Genomic DNA, 21,358 nt, shown 5'->3' with positions numbered 1-21,358 from the left:
ACATTCATCTATTAACAAGGCATGCATGTAACACCACATTCACCAGCCTCTACTATTAGCCCTGAAAAAAGGGGCATCAGTAGTTAGTAAAGAGACTATGAGAGAAACCCCACACCATTACAATGACAGATGTAATAAATTCCTCAAGATGCATGCTTATATTCACTTTTCAGTAACTCTTAATTACAAGTTGCAACTAGATTTTTTGAGCGAAATACATACAAATTTAAAACAAGTAAAAGAAAACAGGAAGTGTACTGAAGAGATGCACTATAAGAAAGGAACAAGAATTCTAGAAAAAGGACACATCTTTCCAGTTCAGGAACTGGTTGTTTGCTATTTAGTATAGCTCAATCTCACCACACTTTCATTCATCAATCTCCTGATAATCCAACAGGATTAGATTCTAACAGGAGTTTTCTTCTGTTAGCTCTTCTAATAAGAAATGTTTTCTTTTATCTGTACTTCTATTTCCTCAGAAAATATCTACCAAGAAAAAAAGTCACTTTTGTCTCTGTTCCACCAAGTAATACAAAGTAGATTGTTATATTTTTGGCGATTGCCCCAGGAGCCCCCAAGCCAAAACATATCACACAAAACTTTCTAAAGGTCAATTCAGAGAATTAAAGCACACACAGATTATTTCTTGTGCTTTGTACAAAGTTTTCCTTTGTAAGAGTATGATTGTGATTTCTGGGCTTCACTATCAGGATATTTTCTGCATGTCTCTACTAGCTTAATTCAAAAGATTAGTACCTAGGAAGAGAAGCTGGTAAGAAGGAAACTGGTCAAGTTCAATGACCTCTTAAAGGCTCAGAACAGTCTTAAGCCTCCATGTTTGAACCAGTGGCAGATCTTGCAACTGGCTTTCAGTTCTGTTTTGGATATGGAAAACCACTGCTTCCTAGAGGCCAAAGGAACTCTACAAACATTATGGAAGACATTTTCAGGAAGAAAATCTGAAAAAAATTTCCATTATTAGGGGGAAGAATGAGAAAACAGACACAGAATCATTGTGTGGATGGAATCCAAGATAGGTATGCCAGTAGTAAGTATCACAAGGCAGTAATCAAAATGGATGGGATTACAATCTGCTTTTAAGTTCACTTTTGAAAAATAATACTAATGTAGTCATAGCACTTTAAGCACTAAGCTGTTGTAATACATTGTACATTTTTTATTAGATCAATTGATACAGTCTGGAGGGGAAAAAATACAAGCTTCCAAATCCCACGTCCATTTCTAAGCTTCATTTCAGAGGTGCTGACTATGTTCTTAGTCTAAAATTTCTATTTTCTCTAACTGCATGTACAAACAGCGTTCAATTCTCCTTTTAGGTACTGTTAATACTGTAGTAAATCAGCAACAATTTGGATTAAGAATGATGTCTGCTTACAACATACACAAGTGCTTGCACATATTTTTTTTAAAAAAACAGGCTACTGGAAGAACAAATAAATTGCAAAATCCCACCCCCCACCCCCCCAATGAAATTGTAATGACATGTAGAGATTATTCAGAGACTTCAAATGGGAGGTGCAGATGTGGTTGTCTGCAACACATTACTCGTTTGGAGTACTTAATAAAATGTTTATGTTGAAAACCTGCAAGGGGCTTGATAAATTTCCACTCTGCATTTTAATGATGAAGAGAAAGAAACTGAACATAAATTGAGCTAAACTTTAACAGGGAATAAAATGTGATGTCAAGTAAAACCTGCATTGTAGAGAAGTGCCTGATTACTCATTTTCTTTCCTTACCTTCCTATCAAATTCCCTTCCCTCAAAGACACTTTCTAGGCAGGAGACTATCCAACATACACAGACCCCATTTTTACACCCCTTCCCACAGACCTTGAGGAAACAGCTGGGAAATAAGTGTTCATTCTGTTAGCTTATCCCAGCAGCACTGACTTCCTTGTCCCCTTCTAAATTACTACTGTTCTGACAAGGAAAAGTTTTAATAAAATAAATCCTTAAGCATCTTTTCTAAAGTCACTTCAGAGAGCTTAATCCCACCCAAAGAAAACTTGGCCAAACAGCATGTAGTAGAGATTGGCTTTCTTCAGCTTTACGGAAAAAAAAATATGCTGATATACATGGTCTTACACACTTGAGGTAACCCTAATGAAATAGGAAATGTTACTGATGCCAAAGGGTAACATTGGCTTGATACTAATTGAAAGAGTATTTCTAAGCAATGATATAATTAGTTGTGAAATACAGTTTGAATACAAGTAGAAGTGAACTCTGGTTTTAATAGAGAGCTTACCAAGTTCATGAAAAGTATCATAAATCATACAGTTAATGTAATAACGTATGGCAGCTTCTAAGAGTAGAACACAGGACCTGATGAACAATAAAACTGATTTCTAGCCTCTGCCTGTAAACCACTTCAGGATTCAGGTCTCCTTTACAGAAAAGCAGGAAAGAGATGCTGCATTACCATTAATACCTGTCCAAAAGCTTCAGGATGCAATGTATTATTTAAATAGCTCATTACTTCAAATTTGAAATAAATCTGTAAGTGCTTTAGGAAGATTTTGTATACACTTTAAATGCTAGATGCAACCCTCTAAGGAAAATATATCCACAGATAAGTAGAGTACTTCCAGTGCCTCTGTTTAGAGGCAATATAGGGAGCTCTGCTATGCCACACTTCTGAAATTTCATAGAACACCGTTAATAGACATTTTTGAGCAATGTCAGCCAGAAAGACCAAGTTACTAATCTGCTGAATGTTCTCTTTCACTGGTGCAGCCATGCTAATATCTTAGAGCAGGATCCATTTTGTAGCTACTGATAGCTACTAGCCATCAATGCTAGCTCTTCTACTTTCACTGTCATCAAAAGACTGTAGAAAAAAGAGCTTGGAAGAGGGCAGGGAGGAGGACTACTCACGTATTTAGGCGCCCTGCAAAATCTATGAACATCATATAATGCAAGGTCTTTCTACTTAAGGAAAAAAGACAACTTCGCTTTCTAACAAATGTTCTTTCCAGACAATTACTAAACCAAACCGGACTGCAGACCAAGTTTCAGAAAAATTCCATTGCAAAAGTCTTCAAGAACTGTTGCACATGTGAATGGGATGCAGAAAGATCAAACACAAAACTAATAAGGAAAGCTAATCCAAGAGTCTATATGCTACCATAGAGACCTGCCAAAAGTTCTGTTCAAAATCTATGAAATAAGAAGTCATGCTGTGGCCTCCAACTATTAGAAATACACCATTTATTTCAAGTTTAGCATTAAAAAACCAAATGAAGCACTTAAGATAATTGCTATGGGTTTAATCTACATTCATTAGATGGGCTTTATAGTACTCCAACATTGAGAACACTGCCCACATAGTATCTTCACAGAGCTTTAAACTTGTATTAGCCATATCCTTCTCATCCTGCCAGTATAAATAGTACTTCTAAGTTAATGACATTTAAAAAGAGATAACTTGGCAAATTATTTCACCTACTTGAAAAATAGTAATGGATTCCAAAACTTATTTAAACTCCTTCCACTTCTTTGTGCAAACATGTTTGTCTTCCAGTCTTAACATGACAAATACTATTTTTCTTCAAGTACCCAGCTGTCAAACTGATTAATTTCATAATTTTAATTTTTCTTGATAAGGTATATTAGGTTTCTGTTTAGCCAGCTAGAAAAGAAAACCCCAAAACAAAAATAACCTCATAGCCTCACACAGCAAAGAGTTTAGACATGCCAGCTCCTAGAAAGTATGCATGTAAATTAATAAATAGAATAGTTACATAGTTAATGAATAGTTAATGATAGTATAAATAACTTTAGTTGCAAAATTCAAAATTTTACAATGGCTTGTAAGGATTTAAAAATAAAACGGTTTGTTTTAGAAAATGAAGTATATTAATCTATCATTCCTGCTTTAAGATACTCAACAGGGTAAAATGGGTAAAATAAAATGCCATGCTCAAACTGTATAGTTAAAGGACAGAAAAGGGGAACAATCAATATTTGGGAAGTGCTAGAGAAAGGGAGATGACTTTGAGGAAATCATGTTAGCCTACAATGAAGAAAAATCACAATTTATCAAAGCTCAGTCTTTCATAAGTTTTGATTTTCCTTATGGTCTTTAACTTGATTTTTCATTATTCTGTGCTTTTTTTATTTACTTTATTATAAAGTTAAAAACTAAACAAATAAAAAGAATAATTAAAAACCCCAACAAAACTGAAAAAAAAAGAAACACAGGAAGAAAGGCATCACTATTGTAGTGTTATGTCACAGACAGTGGTCGTCAATGGGACATCAGCCTATGCCCTTTTTAATTCAATAACTTCCTCTTTGCTAAGGCATGTAGGGATAGTGCTGGAGGATCTATGACCCACCACTACATTACTTAAACACTTCTGAAAATTTTCATAGAGGAAAAAAAAATTCAATTTGAGATACTAATGCAGATTTTTATTTTGCTGGAAACAACACTGATTTGCATTCTTTTTGAATTATTCGAACATTGCTTAAGGAAAAGCTTATTCTGGAAAACCATAAAATGAGGACTTGGATTAGAAAAGAGTTTTCAGATTAATTAATTTGAATTATTGGCCCCATTTCCTAAGAGATGAGTCATTTCAATAAAATCCACTGAAACGAAAATAAACCATTGATTTATTTTTTTTTTAAATCATGAAATTGAATTATGATAGAGGCAAACAGAGAACCTCCAAAGAGATAACAACTGTATTGCATCCAACTTCTGTACATTTTCCCAAATCTCTTTGTATTCTAAACATTTTGTTAAATTAAAAGAGAATACAGTTCTTTCTGCTTAATGTTATACAGGTACTTGGAAGCTGTTATTTATTTTTATTTAGTATTCAAAATAAAAGCTGTTTATGATTATAAGTAATTGTGTAAAGTCTGTACTCCATACTGGTGGAGCCACAGCTTGAATACTGTGTTCAGCTTTGGGTCCACCCCTCACTACAAGAAAGACATTGACATACTGGAGCATGTCCAAAGAAGAGCAATGAAGCTGGTGATAGGTCTTGAGAACCTGTCTTACAAGAGGCTGAGAGACCTGGGGTTGTTCTGCCTGGAGAAGAGGAGAGACCTTACCGGTCCCTACAAGTACCTGAAAGGAGGTTGTAGTGAGGTGGGTGTCAGTCTCTCATCCCAAGTAACAAGTGATAAGATGACAGGGAACTGCCTCAAGTTGCACCAGGGGAGGTTTAGATTGGATAGTAAGAAAAAATTCTTCACTGAACAGGTTGTCAAGTCTTGGAGCTGGCTGCCCAGCGAAGTGGTTAAGTCACCATCCCTGGAGGAGGTATTTAAGGATGTGGCACTTGAGGACTTGGTTTAGTAGTAGATTTGACAGTGTTAGGTTAATGGCTGGGCTTGATGATCTTAAAAGGTCTTTTCCAACCTAAATGATTCTATGATTAAAATGCTTAACCAGGTAAGATAATGTATGATGTAACATTTAGGACTTCTTACTGAAACAAAAATGACAATCTGCAGCTCATAAATGGATGGAAATTGCCAGCATTAGTAAGATTGATTTTAGTTTATACTGGACTATGAATGTTTGCTTCATATTCATTTTCACACATGTAGCACAAGCATTTGAGGATAGAAAGTCAGTTGGGTTTGCCACAGGTTGTATCCATTCCATCTATACAATTCTATACATCTTAAATTAATTCCAATGAATTATAGGCATTTACCTTACCCTAAACATCTTGGGCTCTCTCTGTCATCAATGGATAAGTACAGAAACCTATCAGAGAATAGCCAGATCACGAGTTAATTCAGTTAACCTGAGTCAACTATACTTGGTAATTACAACAGGTTCAGCATACTTTGTACTTGATACCTTGTAGGCAGACCATACCACCACTGACAGCCAAAGGAAAAGAAATACAAAGGAAAACAGTTTCAGAGAGGAATGTCACTTTAACAAAAACAGGTTTGTTGTCTGGAATAGCTTTCTAACTGGAACAAAAGGCATTCTTCCTTTGAGCTGCTCACACCAAACCGCTTCCAAATTTAAAAATACAGTTTAGATGGTCTCAAAACAAGCACATTCCACAAGCCAAAACAGTGCTGAAACACAACCTACAAAACTTGAGACCTCCGATATTTTTATGTGCCCAGAAACAAAGTTTTGAAAATTCTGAAAAGACAATGAATATTAATCCTGGTTTTCCAAACTTACATTGTGAAACTCTGTGAAATAATACTTTTTCACCAAAACTGATTCAGTTTTTAGTCTTAAAATCTTTTAATACTTTTAACATCTTCCTGATTCAAGCCATAACATTTTTTACAGTCCATAGATAACCAAATATTTGAAGAACCTCACATAGAAAGAACAGAGGGACAGGTTCAATGCAGTTTTATTTCCCCTTAACATAACTGCATTTAAGAACAATAACTGTACATATCACTTACTTACAGATGAATAGCCATCATTTTGATTCCACTTACCACTGGCTGGCTGCAAAGGTAACGGCAAAGTTCTCCAATGTATTGGATGACAGTCACATTGTACTTTTTGCAGTCACTCCAAAACTGACTAGCTGAGAACTTCTTTTTTAACACACAGGTTGCACCTTTATGGAAACAGTAGAAAAGGAAATGAAGCATTTTCTTTATATGGCAGCTTACCTAGCTATGTTCACTATTTCTACAAAATAGAACATAAGAGGAACTAAAAGCAGCCTTGTTCAGAGAATTACATAGTGTTCAAGCTGTTTTATTAGAAGATGTGTGTTCAAATCTGGTAGACAAAAAAGGGACATTAAATCAATCTCCTCCTTAGTGAGACTAAACCGATAGGTAAGAGGTTATAAGCAAGAAGCCAGCTTCTCTTTGTTGGTGTTGCAATATTATTCAAAAGAGTGTAACTGAAAATATCTAGAAAAGTCAGCCTGAATTAGCAAATCATTTGCATATCATTGAAATTTTGTTTTTCAACAAAAATAGTATTCATTGATGCAGATTCAATCAATTAATCCATAATCCATTAATCCTTCCCTTGCCCTGACTTCTTGATGCTTCAGGAAAAAGAAGTATTTGCCATAAAGTTCCAAATAAATATTTTATAAGAAAGTCACTGAGGACACCTACATTGTTTCTGTAAAGTATAGATTTTATTGTCCATGCCAGAACTACACAAATTAAATGGAAAAAAGTTATATATCATCTAATGATATATGACAGAGACGAATGGTTACTATAAATGTCTGTCAGTCTTAAAATTCACCAAAATGCATTTTTGTTCTATCTCACAGTACAACACTTAGTCTGTACATAATACTAATGCATTTTAACATTGCCAAAATATTACATGTCTTTAAATCCCTTTTTACCTAAATATAAAAGACAGTAAAAACAATTGTGCACAAATGCCTATAACTAATTCTTCCCCAGTACCACAAAGACAGCTTGTAAGAGATCCTTTGCTAATACAACAGCCCCTGACTCCAAAATACAGAAATATAAAGCTATTCCAAAAAGACTGTTCCATTAGATTTCATCAAAAGCATTAGTTTTCCTAATGGCAGTGAACCTGAGTGTGTTTTATACATTTTTATGTTAATTAATTTTCTATGAACAACATAATTAAGGGAAAAAATCCCTACCTAATTCAATGCATCCACCAATGCCAAGAAGAGATGCTGCACTATGATAAAGAGGCAGAGTAACATAAATGATGTCTTCTGCAGCAGCACCAAAAGCCCACAGTCCAGCAGCTCCTTTAAGAACCTGCATGTGACTGATAACTGCCGCCTTTGGGAGACCTGTAATGAAAATCCAAAACCATGCATGAAGCATCTCTTAAGATAACTATTTTTTCCTGTTAAGGTCTCTAAAATCATAAAAGAATCAATTCTTTCTTCTCTAACCATATTTTCAGCCATCTGTTTAGATGACTGTTAATAGACAGTGAGTTGCTTATTAATACAATATTGCACGTTTGCTCTGTACACGTAGAAACACAAACCAGTTTGTAATCTCGTCTGTTAGTTATTGAATCTGATGTTAAGTCGATTCAAATAGGTGGAAACATGAAGAAACTCCATGGCTAGCATGCTATCAAACGATATAAAGCCAACAAAGGGCCAAAAGCATTTACCATACATATGGACTTCCTTTAACATAAAGAGGCATCACACGATCTCTTTCAGGCAAGAGTCATAGTGACTGTAACATAATTAAGAAAGGTATGGGATCTACACAAAGTAAATCATGCAGTGGGTGTATCCAAGATGAGTGTATCTGCCTACCCGTTTATTTTAGGACACTATGAAGGCTATGTAGAATTAAAAAAAAAAAAAAAAAAAAAAAAATCCACCAACAATCCACTCCAGTTAGGTTCTTAATGAGTTTCTTCAGGTTCAGCACACAATTTCTGTTTAGCAATACAGACTCACATGCAAGGGCTTCCTAGGCTATTACTCTGGTACCCATTATTTTGAGTAGGCCACGTGTTCTTGCTTCATACATGTTCTCACATACACACAAAAATTTCAGGCTGAGTCCTGATGATGAGCAGGGTCAAAAAATTTAATAGTTCAGAAAGTTTTCTTACCTATTCTGGAAAAGCTAGAAAATTAGAAGACCCAACTACAGCTGTTAACTGGAAGTCTAATCCATGGAGATTCTAGCTACAATTCAAAGCTATTCCAAAACCCATCATACTAAAGAGAAAAGGCAATAAGCCTATGTTGCCAATGAATCACTTACCGCAAGAAGTGCTCTACAGTTTCAAGTTTTTTCCTTCTGTCTTTACATAAGCTGCTACACAAGATACTTCCTTCTTATAACTAATTTTACCAGTCATTGATTTTAGGAGCAACACTATGCTCTTGCTTTACCAAAAACCATGAAAAATGCTCAGTTACTTTAGATCAGTATTAATTATTCCACACTCTTGACACTAAACCAACCTTATTCTTTTAGTTACATGGTACATAGAAGAAATCCAGTATAAATAAATGTAATACAAACAAGGCCTCAAAAATATTTTAAATTCTACATAATTAAAATTTGAGACTTCACACAGGTATTTTGAATGCAGTTATAAGAAAAAAATCCTCCTACCTGGAGAACTCTGTAATATTTTTAGCTAAAACTCCTTACTTTTAATGAGCAAGGTCAACCACCTGTACATTAGTGGTATTATAAACATACCTGACCTCTTAAAAATATTGATACATTCCTAATTTTTTATTTTAGACTGACAGTTTTATTTCATAATTTTTCCCCAGAACCAGAAGCAAACAAATTACTTGTATGAGTGAAAAAAGCCACGAAACACATCTTCATTTTAAATCTTCTTGTGACTAAAGCTTTTCAGCTGAATGAGAATGCCAATCTGCTTATCTTAACAACATCATGCTGCTTTTCATGTCAGTGTCCAGTTTTTTTAAAGTCTTAGCTTCTTAGCTGGTGGAGCACTGGTAATAAATTCAGCCATCTGTTTCTAAACTAAAAGGCTAGTAACTTAATCCTATTTTCTGTCTCTACAGTGACCTGCATAGAACAAGACCTAATGAAGAAAAAATGAATGTTTACATGCTTGTTTTATGATTTGTTTTTTAAATTTCTAGATACAGTTAGGTATATTAGCTCGGCAGTGGCATGTAATCCCACAATATATCATCATTGTAAACCCACTGAAAAAGTAAAACGTTTTATAAACAAACACCTTAGCTGTGATGTAACAGGTAAAGCTTCTCATAGTGTTTGCAGAATGTAGCAGGAAAAAAAAAGAAGAGAAGCCCATAAACCACTGAATGTAAACAGTCACTGCCAAGAAAAATGCTTATTTTCTACCATAATATTTCCAGATAAAAAAATATTATATTCTACTATAAAAAGATGAACAAAAAGATTCGAGATTTGGAAAAGCAAGTTTCTAGATGAAAGCTGAAGGAAAATATAGACTCTTTAGTAGAACAGTACCTGTTGTTCCTGAAGTAAATATATACAAAGCAGATGACTTGAGGTTGTCAGCAGAACGTTGATTAACTGGAACAGGGTCTTCAGATGCTGCCTCTATTTTATCTAAAAGGGTATGCACACTTGGAAAAGCAGAGTCTTTGGTCATTATCCAAACACTAATGTCTTTTTGGAGGTTAGGAAGAATTTCTTCCAGTGTCCCAAGCAAATCTTAAAAATTAACACAAAACAATATTACTTACATTATCTCTTCACAAAACTAGCAAATAAAGCATTTTTCCTTTTAAATTTTACTCTTTGTAACAGAAAGAGGAATGAAAGTAACATGACATAAATATGACAAAAATGACATAAATAAATTCAATAAAATAATGATGAAGTAGAACGAAAATTCACTGAAAACAGGATATAATGTGGTAAAAACACTGCTGACCCCACAAGGTTTGTCAGCTAGCCCTCAAGGCTACGTAGTGAGCCTTCATTAGTAGCTCCTTCTTCCCACCTCATTTTGGATAACCCTTGGTCATTACTAAGGCCAGAAGTGTAGTTAAGCTTCATCTTCAATAAATTCAACAAATCATGAAGTAATCTGTTGAAGATGCAAGGCAAGCATAGACGTGGCTGGTAATTACAATGCAGATTTTCCTGGATGCCTTCAACAGCAATCTCTCATCAAGCACTATTTTTTTCAGAAGCACAGAAGTGACTAATTTAAAAACAAACACAAAACTGTAACACATATGTAGGTACCTAACTTTTACAGAATAGAAATATGATACAGGCCTGTGGCTTATTCAGAGACTGTCGAAGAGCCATGTGCCTATTTATGTAATGCTTTGAGTGTTTCAGATACAAACTCACTTCTAAAAAATAAAAACAGCAGCATAACTAAGATCTATTTTGTTGGCGTATCAGGAAAGAAACCATAAGAGAATCCCAGATTAAACAAAAAGAAAAAAGTCTAAATAGAGGCCAATCCTTAAGTAATATATTTGGTATTTATGTAAAAATGTGTAGAAATACAAACAATCTGTCACTTGCTCAGAACACTGCACAGGCATTTAAGTACTAACCCAAGAAAATTCTCAAGAATAGGAATAATACTGCTTTTAATAGAACTATTCATATACTTAAAGACACATTTACACTTAAGTGTTTTGCTAAATCTCCAGCTATGTAATTAATCTTGCAAATATCCCTGTGGGCATAAATTTATGTAATTATCTCAGTTTTTATAAATGAATAAACAAAGTCGACATGACTGACCCAGAACCTCATAATGAAGCATTGCCAGACCCAGCATTTGAAATCCTAGGGACAACTCCAAGCTCATTTCACAAATACTAAATATGGATACCCTTAATAGAACCTCCTTGCATAAATTTTACACCAAAATAACTGAAGATTTTTAATCTTTCAGAAAATTACTTTCCTAATGACGGTGCTACAGTGCTGTATTTTAATGAATGACATACTAATCTCTGTAACAGAGATACAGCCTGCTGTCACCAGCTAAACATATGACTTACAAACCTAGAGTAAGTAACCCAATGCAGAACTGAGTTCAGGAAGAATCACCCAAATAATTACGAAAATTTAAAAGACAGATAGCCTCCTGTTTGAATCACTGGAGTACAGTTCCCTTCCACTATACATAGCAATAGAATGAAAAAAGTGAATAAAAAATCATATTAAGGACAACAGTGTTAACTGCAGGATAATGAAAAACAGCTATTAATAAGCCAAGTGTGACAGAGGAACTATATACTTATTACCTTCTAATACTGATTTTTGTCTTCCTATTATTCCATATATACACATACGTCTCCTAAATATACTAATTATAGTTTGTGTAGGTACAAGTTAGGCTGAGAACCTAGCAATAGAAGTGGCTGCAGCTCCATTTCCTTTCTCAAAATAGTGAAAGAATGTAGCACCCTCTATCATTCTTTATTGGTGCACTAGCTCTAACTACAGTGCCAGCAAAGATTTTAAGGACTCTTAAAGATTGTTAAGAATCTGTTCACTCTCCAGCTTCCAGTAATCATTTGAACCAGACTCAGCTGTCCATCCTCTTTTGTTTAGGACTGCACACAATTCACAAATATTTCAAATTTTTTACTATTCCCAAGTTCTAGGTAAGATGTGCATCAAGTTCTTTGTGTATTTGATTAACATGAACTGCAAATCTGTCAAAAAGAAAAGGACTTGCCTCTTACTCCCCCCCCCCCCCTTTTCTTTCCTTACTTCAAAGGAAGAAAAATGGCAACTATTAATACAATCTCTACAGACACAATCATTAAAGATTCAAGAATGACAGGAGGGCAGAGCTCCCTTTTAGTAGATTGAAACATATTTACTCTAATTAAGATCAGTCTTCAAAATAAACACACACTGTTTATTGTTTCTCTAAACACTCATAAGACCTACTTTTTTGTTGTTGCACAGAGGCTTGCTTGTTTTTTTTAACTGCTATTGAACTATGAATCAATTATACAATAGAATTTTTCTTCTGTGCTCAGGAATCTAGTACTTGGAACAATATGTGAAGAGCTTGTACTTATATGTTATCTTGAAAGAAAATTCTAGTTAGACAGAGAACAGCAGAAACAATGAAGTGATTGAATGAATAAGAAAGGGTAATTTAAAACAGCTGTATTCAAAGTGCCAGAAACTGAAAATTACTTCTGGAACACACAGGAGCACGGGATGTCTGAAGATTACTCTCAGTTGTACTAACCTATTTCCAAATAATTATTCTGGTGATAGTCAACTATATGTTTTGTTCTCTGAACAAAGAATTTCTGTGCCAAACATTGTGTAGGGCTTATTGGACTTTATATAATCATCTTGTCCATATGTCAGGTAAAGACAGCCCTCTTGGAGGAACCATAGTTTGATTATTTCTAGAGGTACCTGATATGTGTACTTTACCATACAGGAAAGTAATTAACAGTAAAGCAATTTAGCTGTTTAAGCTTGTGGTTTCTCTGAAGTACTTGTTTGCTTTTTACACTATAAAAGTATATTCAGGTTTTGGTGTATTTGTTTTGGAAGACATGAATGTTTATCTGAAGTTTAGCCAAGTAGTCAGCCATTCTGTGTGCATGGTTTACATAGTTTCTATACGAATACACAACATGCGCTAAGTTTGGCTTCTACTGGGAAAAAAAACCCACTGTAATCAGTCCAGATGAATATGCTTCTCCACTTTTTTGCCTCCACCCCTTCCCCCCGGCCTTACTTGTAAAGCATTTCATTATTCAACAAAAAGTTTGTGAAGCTGTTATATTAAATTCACATTAATACATAACTCAGTTACATTTTTTGAGAAAGCGAGGAAAATATGTTTTGATTTTGAACTACTGTCCTAGGTTTCAAGCTGTACAAAAGGGGGTTTATGTTATTTTCTAGCAAAGAAACAATGCAGCCTTTTCGCAAGTACACAGTCCTACAGAGATGAAAGGAATACGTCAGATTACGAGATCAACTTGTACTGAACAGAAAGTTACTCAGAAGGAAAACTGTATAAAATGGTTCTTATGTAACTTTGATGTGTACCTTGGCTGATATGCTTAGCAAGCTATGGCAAGTCCAAACTCCTCCCCACATGGTCTAGCCTCAGAAAATAATTGTTACTTGTACTTGATTCCCCACGTGACTCCTTAGACTCAACATTCATTCTCACTAAGTAATAATAACAGAAATTACAAGTCAGATGTGGCTCAGGTTCAGTGTTGGTATCTTGTAACACTACTGAAGGCAGTAAAGGTAGTAAAACAGAAGCCAGCTTGAGGATTTACAGCTGGCACTGTTTTCCACTCAAAGGCCATCTGGGACACGAGATACTTCAGATCAAGTAAAAGCAACTGATCAAAGAGATACGGTGTCTAACAGCAGGTAACAGTGTCTTCTGTGGGCCTTCTGTGGTTTCCTTGTCCTAATTGTTTATGCTTAAATAGCTTTTCATTCCAAACAGTTAAAAAAAGAGCATTTTAATAAATCCTTTTTTTTTTTTTTTTTCACTCAGTGACTAACATCTGAAGGACGATACTGCTACTTGTATATAATACCATATGACCTTAATTCACTAATACCAAAAAACTTTGTTTACTCCAGGATGTAGACACACTTCTGTCTGAACTTTACTCCTGCCAGCATAAACCCTGGTTCTGAGCTCAAATAATGAGAAGTGCAGAAAACACTGAGCAGCACCAGAAAGCACTGCCGGTGCCTCAAGAGCAAAGAACCCTGGCCAGGAAAATGCTATACATGCACAGCTAAGAGATGTAAATCTGTACAGAATTGCAGAATCACACAGTGGCTGTGGTTGGAAGGGATGTCTGGAGGTCATCTTGTTCAACCAGGTCCACAATGAGCTGGCTGCCCATACATGTCCATATGACATATACACTCCCTAAATAGCCTTTCCTATCAGGACTCATGTAAACCAATCTCATGGCGTTTAGTAATGCAATCCTTTTACAGTTGAATCCTTGTTATTAGTGGTCATGATGGCAATCTGGGATGTACTTCTACAACCCGAACACTTCCAAGTAGCAATACGCTATAATACACTGGCAAATTCCATTTGTACCTTTCTGGTGGGTCACTAGATTGTAAGAGTTGTTTAACAGTATTGCTGTTACAAAAGCACTGTCCAAAACATGACATGTAATCCCTTGTTCAAGCAAGACGCCAATGAATAGAAATACGCCCAGCAAGGACAAAGTGCCTTTAAACAGGGGTCCTCAAACTTTTTGACCAGGGGGCCGGCGCAGATGCAGTGGCAGGCAGCCATCTGCAGCTGCTTGGTTTCCCCGCCCCAACCCTGGCGGGGGGGGGGGGGGGGGGGGGGGGGGGCGGGGGGGTCTGTAAATACCGGGGGCCGGATTGAGGAGCCTGGGGGGCTGTATCCAGCCCGTGGCCGTAGTTTGAGGACCCCTGCCTTAAAAGGTGCCTTCATTTTAAGCAGCACCTTACTCCTTGGTTTAACCAGTAGCTTATAAATGAGTAAGGGTGGCATAATCTGGTAACAACTGTAGTACGGATGAATACCTTTTAAACAGATCTTACTGTTGTTGAAGTAAGCTAATGCTGGCATTGTGACAGAGAGAAGGGCATACAGCTTCTTTTTTTCTCCTTTACAAGTTCCTTGTTTACCTACATGTTAGTTAACTGCTGTTTTATTAAAAATGCTGTTTTAAACTCCAACTTTTGAATCTCTTTCAAAAAACATTCCCCAGAACGGGAGTGGTGGTAGACTGTGTTTCTGGAATGGAAGTGTGAGAACATCACATAACAAATTAAAGCAAGAGCTAAATGCTCTGGAACACAACAGATGAAAGTTGCTAAAGCAAAAACACAAAGGCAAGTGGAAAAACTGGAAAGGAACACAAAGTCTAAATTTTGGCAAATCAGAGAATCTATATTTGCCTTAAAGTCTGCACTTGGATGGGAAGGGAAGAAAAAGTTACTATATTGTGCTAAATGAATAAGAACATCGCTGTCATAGAAAAAATTCAAACTTTTAGAGATTTATATGAAATCATATAAGAAAACAACAATAATGAGAAATGTTTAAGTTATCTGAGGCTAAAGAATAAAATATTCAATTGCAGAGAGAATATAATAGAGAGAAATTAATAGAACACACAAGTCAAAACCAAACCTCCAAAACATAAGTACTATTGGAAGTGTCTGACTGCAAGTGCTGAAAGAAAGACAAAATGATACTAATTGGTCTGGGTTACCAAATCACAATTTCTGAAAAACATGCAGGCACAAAACAAAATTGAAAAGTACAAATTCCACAAATAGAAGTGATCTTGCAATAGGCAGCATGAAAGACCAAACAAGACGTGTAAGAAAACACAACCACAAAGAGTGCCCAGCCTACTTGGATAGAGGTATCACATTTGTAAAAAATAAAAGCATTCTGGAAAAATGACAAGATGCACCAAAAGAAGCTGCAAGGTGCAATCATCTCATACAGAGGAAGGCTACACCACCATTCTGAGCGGGAAAGATTCAGCAATACACAATTATCTGTGGGAACTGTTGCAGGTAGCAGCAGAAGGTAGAAGGTTCCCTTCAGCACAACTGAAACTTAATATTAAGTAGATTTGACAAGAGCAGAATTTCAATAACAGATCTGGTCTTGCTAAGATAACAGTTTGATGGTCAAATTGTTAAGGGGGTGACTTCTGCTGTGCTGCAGTATATGAAAAAGACCAAAGATCATCCAAAATATTGAAAAGATAGTTTTGTAACTGTTACAAGGAATTTCTAAGTGAAACCTACATTTGTTTGTGGAGAGTGAAAAGCCTACATGTTTTTGAAAATCAGAATTGTCACTATCCAGAAATAATACCGTTACATACTAATCTGATTAAAAAAAAATCTTATGTTGCGAAACATGATGCCAGACTATGAAAATGATAGGTATTGGACCACAGGTTGATTTTTTTTTTAGTGTAAATAGTTTGAAAGAAAACATACATTTAAGCTGTGCACAATCCTGCAGAAAACTGTGCCGTAAGAGCAAACACACAAGAAAGTTCAAGTCATGCCTACTGATAAAGAAGAATCCCTTAAAACACCTACTAACACAGGACAAAGAGAAGTTCAACAGACTTCTGAGAATTATCTAACTATAACCTCGGTATTAAATAGTGCCCTGCAATTTTTATAAACATTAGGTAGAAATTATTACTTACAATATGTGCACTACGTTTTTGTTTCAAGAGTAGTAGGAGTTAGTCCTTACAGTCACTGGAGGATATGTGAACCCTGGACTCGTTTCAAGAGGTTCCTTTTCCACATGACGTGGCCAATAAACAAGTACACAACCAACTTCTTTCACAGATACAGGTAGAAGAGAGCCTCTAAGTCCCAAAGAAGAATACTATGAAGCCTTGCAGGCTCAATAGATTGACAAATTTAATGCAGAGACTAAAACCCATGAATAAAGTAAGACCAACATATAGAAGATCAGCTTAGAGACTAACTGATTTGTATCTGTGTTGTATTATCTGCCTGCACATAGCTCTTTTGTGAGCAGAGGCAGACTCCTAGAACAAGCTAGTGCAACACAGTCACTCTTGGTAACAGATTAGGAGTGGAGAAACAGGGACTCTGTTCCTCCTTTGCAAATGCTTTTTTCATTCATTAGTTAACCTCTCATTTAATAAAGACTACTCTTAGAAGTTTTGATTCAAAGTTCTCCTTCACTGCAGTCAATGAGCACGAATTTTCTGAACATTAAATCCATTCCTCAATCCATACACTCAAAAGCACGTATTCATGAAAGGGTGTTAAATGAGAACTTTTTTTCTTATTAAGAAGGCAAATTTAAAAACTGTCAGTTCAGAAGCACTGTGATCATGTGTTTTGGGTTTTCTTTCACTAGCTTGTTCTAACTAAAAAATACGCAGGGGACAATATTTAATACATCTTTGAAAGCACAAATTTGCAGCAGCAGAGAACACATGGAAGGAAATTCCACCATTCAGGTGTCATGGATGCACACCCCCCCCCCCCCCAGCCTGTGTAATAGGAATAAGGCGAGAAGTTGTGAAATAGAAATAAGGAAGAGTAGACTTGAAATAATAATTTTAGATAGGTAGGAAAACATTAACATTTTGAAATCTCCTCCAACCAAATATCAAGGTTCTGTGTGATCTTTTAGCATTGCAGATTCTCTTGCACTTGATCACAAATTCTGAGGCAAGTTTAGGTTTTGGATCTGTCTTCAGTTTATACAACTTCATCACTGAAGCCAAATTTGAATATAAAATACACAGTATGCCTACATCAAGATTTTACATTCTTTTGAAGCACTCACATAATAAAAATGTAATACTTTGGAAACTTAACGCAACACACACTATTATCTCCTATTCAAACACATCAATTTCTTCTATGATCCAACACCAATAGTAAATTGACTACAAAGCAACCTCCTATGTGCCACTCCTGTAAAAAAACCCCAACTTCCCAATTTTAGTCCCTGGAGGACTATCGTACCTGTGTGCACAGTTGTACAACAGAGGTTGTACATTATGAGCTTAAGACTTTCCAGCTTAAAGTGCTTTTGATCCCTACGAAGATGGGAAGATAGTACAGGAGAATAAAGTACATGACTTAAGTAAGATTAAAACTGGCTATTTAAAAAGGAATTGGAAATTATTCTTAGTATATCATTTTAATCTTTCCTGAAACACATTAAGCAACTACTGAAGTGATTAAATGCTTGGAACAGGCTGTACTTAGACGTTGCAAACGTTTCTGCAATGCACATTTTTTATCAAAAGGTTAAATGGATGTCCCCAAAACATGGATATACTTGGTTCTGCCTGAGAGGCTTAAGCTTTATGATCTCCTGAAGCCTGTTCTAGCTCTAGGTTTGTTTCATTCTATGAACATATGAAAACCAGGTTTTCAGTAAAGGAGCTGGAGAGACACACACAGGGGAGATGTCACATTAAAAGCTCTGGATGTACAAATCAGGCGTGTATACTCTACCTGCTCCCACAACCAGTATCTTGGGCTCACAGCTCATGACACAGTGCAGGAGGGATCTGGAGCGGACGTTGAAGTTGAGAAAAGCCACCACACAGCCCAGCTTGGCCAGCCCAAACCACACATGGATGAAATCTGGCTCGTTGCCCATCAGCAGGGCCACCGTGTCGCCCTTCTTCAGAGCCCCGTGGTGTAGGAAGACCTGTGCTACCCTGTTACTCCTCCTGTCCACATCCCGGTAGGTGTGCACCTTCCCTTCGTAAATGAGGAATGGCTTGTGGGGCTGCTTCTCAGCCAGCTTCACAAACTTGTCCAGAACTGTGACGATCTTTCCTTGCAGCCGGTACATCTCCAGTCTCAGCCCACACATCAAGACTTTCATCAGGTATCTCAGGTCAGCCCAGAAGTAGGGGAAGAGGAGTTTCTGGATAAGGTGCAAGGAGATGATCCCAGCGGCAGCGCCCGGTACCCAGGAGGGCAGCATTGGGAGTGGATAAAGGTCGTCCCAGCCACTCATTTCCCCGCGGCCAGGCGGCTTGACACACGGAGCTGGACGCGAGGAGCGTCCAGGCAGGCTGCGGGCTCTGAGGAGACAGCCGGCAGGGGCTGAGGCTTTTCCCGCCCTCCCCCCCTGCGGAGGTGCACCGCCGCCCCGGGAAGCTGCCGGCGACTCCCGGCCGGTCAGGCAACGGCAGGACAGGGGAAACCCAGCAGCCAAGCGCGAACGCCGGCTGCACACCTCGGCCCCGCCGCCCCCGCACAGCCGCCGCCCCGAGCCGCCCGCCCGCCTCAGCCTCCCACGGCGCGGCGGACCCCGCACCTGCGGGACGGCACGCCCCGGCGGGGCAGGCCCGGGCAGGCAGGGCTAGCGCTCCCGCCCTCACCACGCACGGCTGAGACCACAGTGCGTCCGCCTCCCCTCCCCGCGCCCCCGGGACTCACGGACACCACCGAGCTGCTGGCGGGGCGGCGGCTGCTCCCTGAGCCGGTTGCATAAGGCGCGATCAGCCTTACTCCACCCCCGGCGGCGAGAGCCCGGGAGGCTGGGTCCCGGGGTGAGGCCGCGGCCGAAGGCTGGGAGCCTCGCCCCGGGATGGTCCTTGCTGCGGCGGGCGGCGGTGGAGCGAGGGCCGGGGCGCTGGGCGCTGGGAAGGCGGTGGGGCTGACGGTGCGGCAGGTGCTCCCCGCTTGGCGCTTCTCTCGTTACGCGTGGCAGCGGTGCGGCCCCGGGAAGGCAGTTACCGCCGCTGGTCCCGGGGCTTGGCTCTGCGCCGAGGCGCTGAGGCATGCGGGCAGCGTCACCCCAGGGGCGCAGGGCTGCCTGCTGCCCGCCCTCACACACCACTGCGGCCTTGGGAGCGGTTTTAGGCCAAGGCGACCGGCGGCACAGCTAGCCTGGGGCAGAAGCGCCTTCGGGCCTGGTTCGGTCTGCCAGGAAACGGGGCTGCGCCAAGGCTGTGGGTCAGTGCACCACGGAATGTCTCCTTCGCGCAGGAGAGGTGCCACTGGTAAGAAGCAGTCACACCTGGGCATGGTGCTGGCCCTGCAGCTGCTGAGGTCTGTCACCCCAAGCACTTTGACACACTGATGGCTCCCTGCTATCCAAAGTCGTCCGCAGCTGTTGCCCTTGGTGAGACACGTAATGTGGTGTTCATGTGTTTCCAGTGCAGTGGAGTCCGGAGTTACATGGACCCCATGAAGCTGAGGTCATTCTATGAGTGACACGTTTTCTGTTGTGTTGGCTACAAACAGTTTGAATTAATGACTGTAGTGTGTATCGTGACAAAAACTCAGCAGGTACTTATTTTAAAACTGGAGCTTACAGTAAATGCATTTTTTTACAGGGTATGAGTATGCTTTTGAATAACTGTGAATTTTCCAAAGTCATAAGACTGTGAGTACGGGTAGTTTACAGTACAAACTCCTCTATCTGCCTGTTGCCAGTATCACATCAGAATAACCTAGCCTTTTGTCATGTTCCACACCCCATCCTATTGTTTACCTCATATACTGGCCGAGTGGTCCAGAGTGTTGACTAGTGCTCCAGAGTGTTACTGCAGTATCTGCAGGAATATACTTATTATCCACCCAATTGGCACTTGATACTAAAATCTTTTTCCTCCCCAGAATGGTACATCTTAATCATGAGATCCAAGTGCTAACAGTGTAGTCCTGGCTTCCATTGTCTCCTTCAGATACCAGGCCAGCTTGCTGTGTCACTTGTGCACGTTGGAGTCAGTAAGAGATGTCTTCCTTCTCTGGACAAAGAAGAGATTTATTTATCAAAGCATACTTCTTCTGGGGTCATCTTGAATTTTATTAATAGCATAGAGCAAATCCCATATTTGAAAAGATATGTTAGCTACTACCTTGAAACTGTCTAGCACAAGTCTAAGTAGAAACCCTGAACAGAGTAGTGAAGCCAAAACAGTAAAAGCAGCTCATCATTCACTTCTTTCTAGAATCTTCCCTTGCTACATCTAGACAACATCTCACAATTTCTGCTCTGCAGGTCTTCCAGGCACTGCCTGTGCTTCGGTGCTCAGAGCTCAAAAGCCCTGAAAGACTTTTGCTTCTCTTTAAAACACTTCTCTGGTAAGTGTATTCAACCAGACTGCACCTAGCCCATTGGCCCTGCCTCTTGTTCTGCTAAACCCCCAGCCATTCTCCTTTGCTACCATTTTAGAGCTTCCCCCCCTGCCCCCCGTCCTTTTTCCTTTCTTTCCTGCCCTGAATATCAGTCACTCTTTCAGCCTGTAAACCATCCTATACTATACAGCTCTTCTTTCTAGGGCAGAGGCAGTTTGCATGTGGCAATTTTAAATGCTTGAATATTGGAAATAATGTAACAGTTATAGTTTAAGCATTTCATACATTAAGCAAATGAC

At 38.5% G+C, this 21,358-nt stretch overlaps 1 protein-coding gene across 3 annotated transcripts in view; it reads right to left on the bottom strand.

Annotated features, from left to right (window-relative positions):
• The window catches only part of SLC27A6 (solute carrier family 27 member 6), a 39,994-nt gene extending 20,348 nt beyond the window's left edge, over positions 1 to 19,646 (bottom strand). The window contains exons 1-4 of one of the 3 annotated variants that reach the window (XM_037374382.1): positions 18,474 to 19,646; positions 9,951 to 10,157; positions 7,625 to 7,783; positions 6,468 to 6,592 (exon numbers count right to left, since the gene is read on the bottom strand). In XM_037374382.1, coding sequence (XP_037230279.1) covers positions 6,468 to 6,592; positions 7,625 to 7,783; positions 9,951 to 10,157; positions 18,474 to 18,987 — 1,005 coding nt within the window. In that variant the 5' untranslated portion in view covers positions 18,988 to 19,646. The remainder of the gene's footprint in view (positions 1 to 6,467; positions 6,593 to 7,624; positions 7,784 to 9,950; positions 10,158 to 18,473) is intronic. The other 2 variants (XM_037374383.1, XM_037374381.1) reach the window with 2 other exon arrangements.
• Positions 19,647 to 21,358: the final 1,712 nt, after the last annotated feature.

The sequence above is a fragment of the Falco rusticolus genome, chromosome Z (assembly GCF_015220075.1).
Source record: "Falco rusticolus isolate bFalRus1 chromosome Z, bFalRus1.pri, whole genome shotgun sequence".
In the NCBI taxonomy this organism is placed as follows: Eukaryota; Metazoa; Chordata; class Aves; order Falconiformes; family Falconidae; genus Falco; species Falco rusticolus.
Note: the sequence above shows the minus strand (reverse complement) of the source record. Positions and strands in the feature narration are given on the sequence as shown.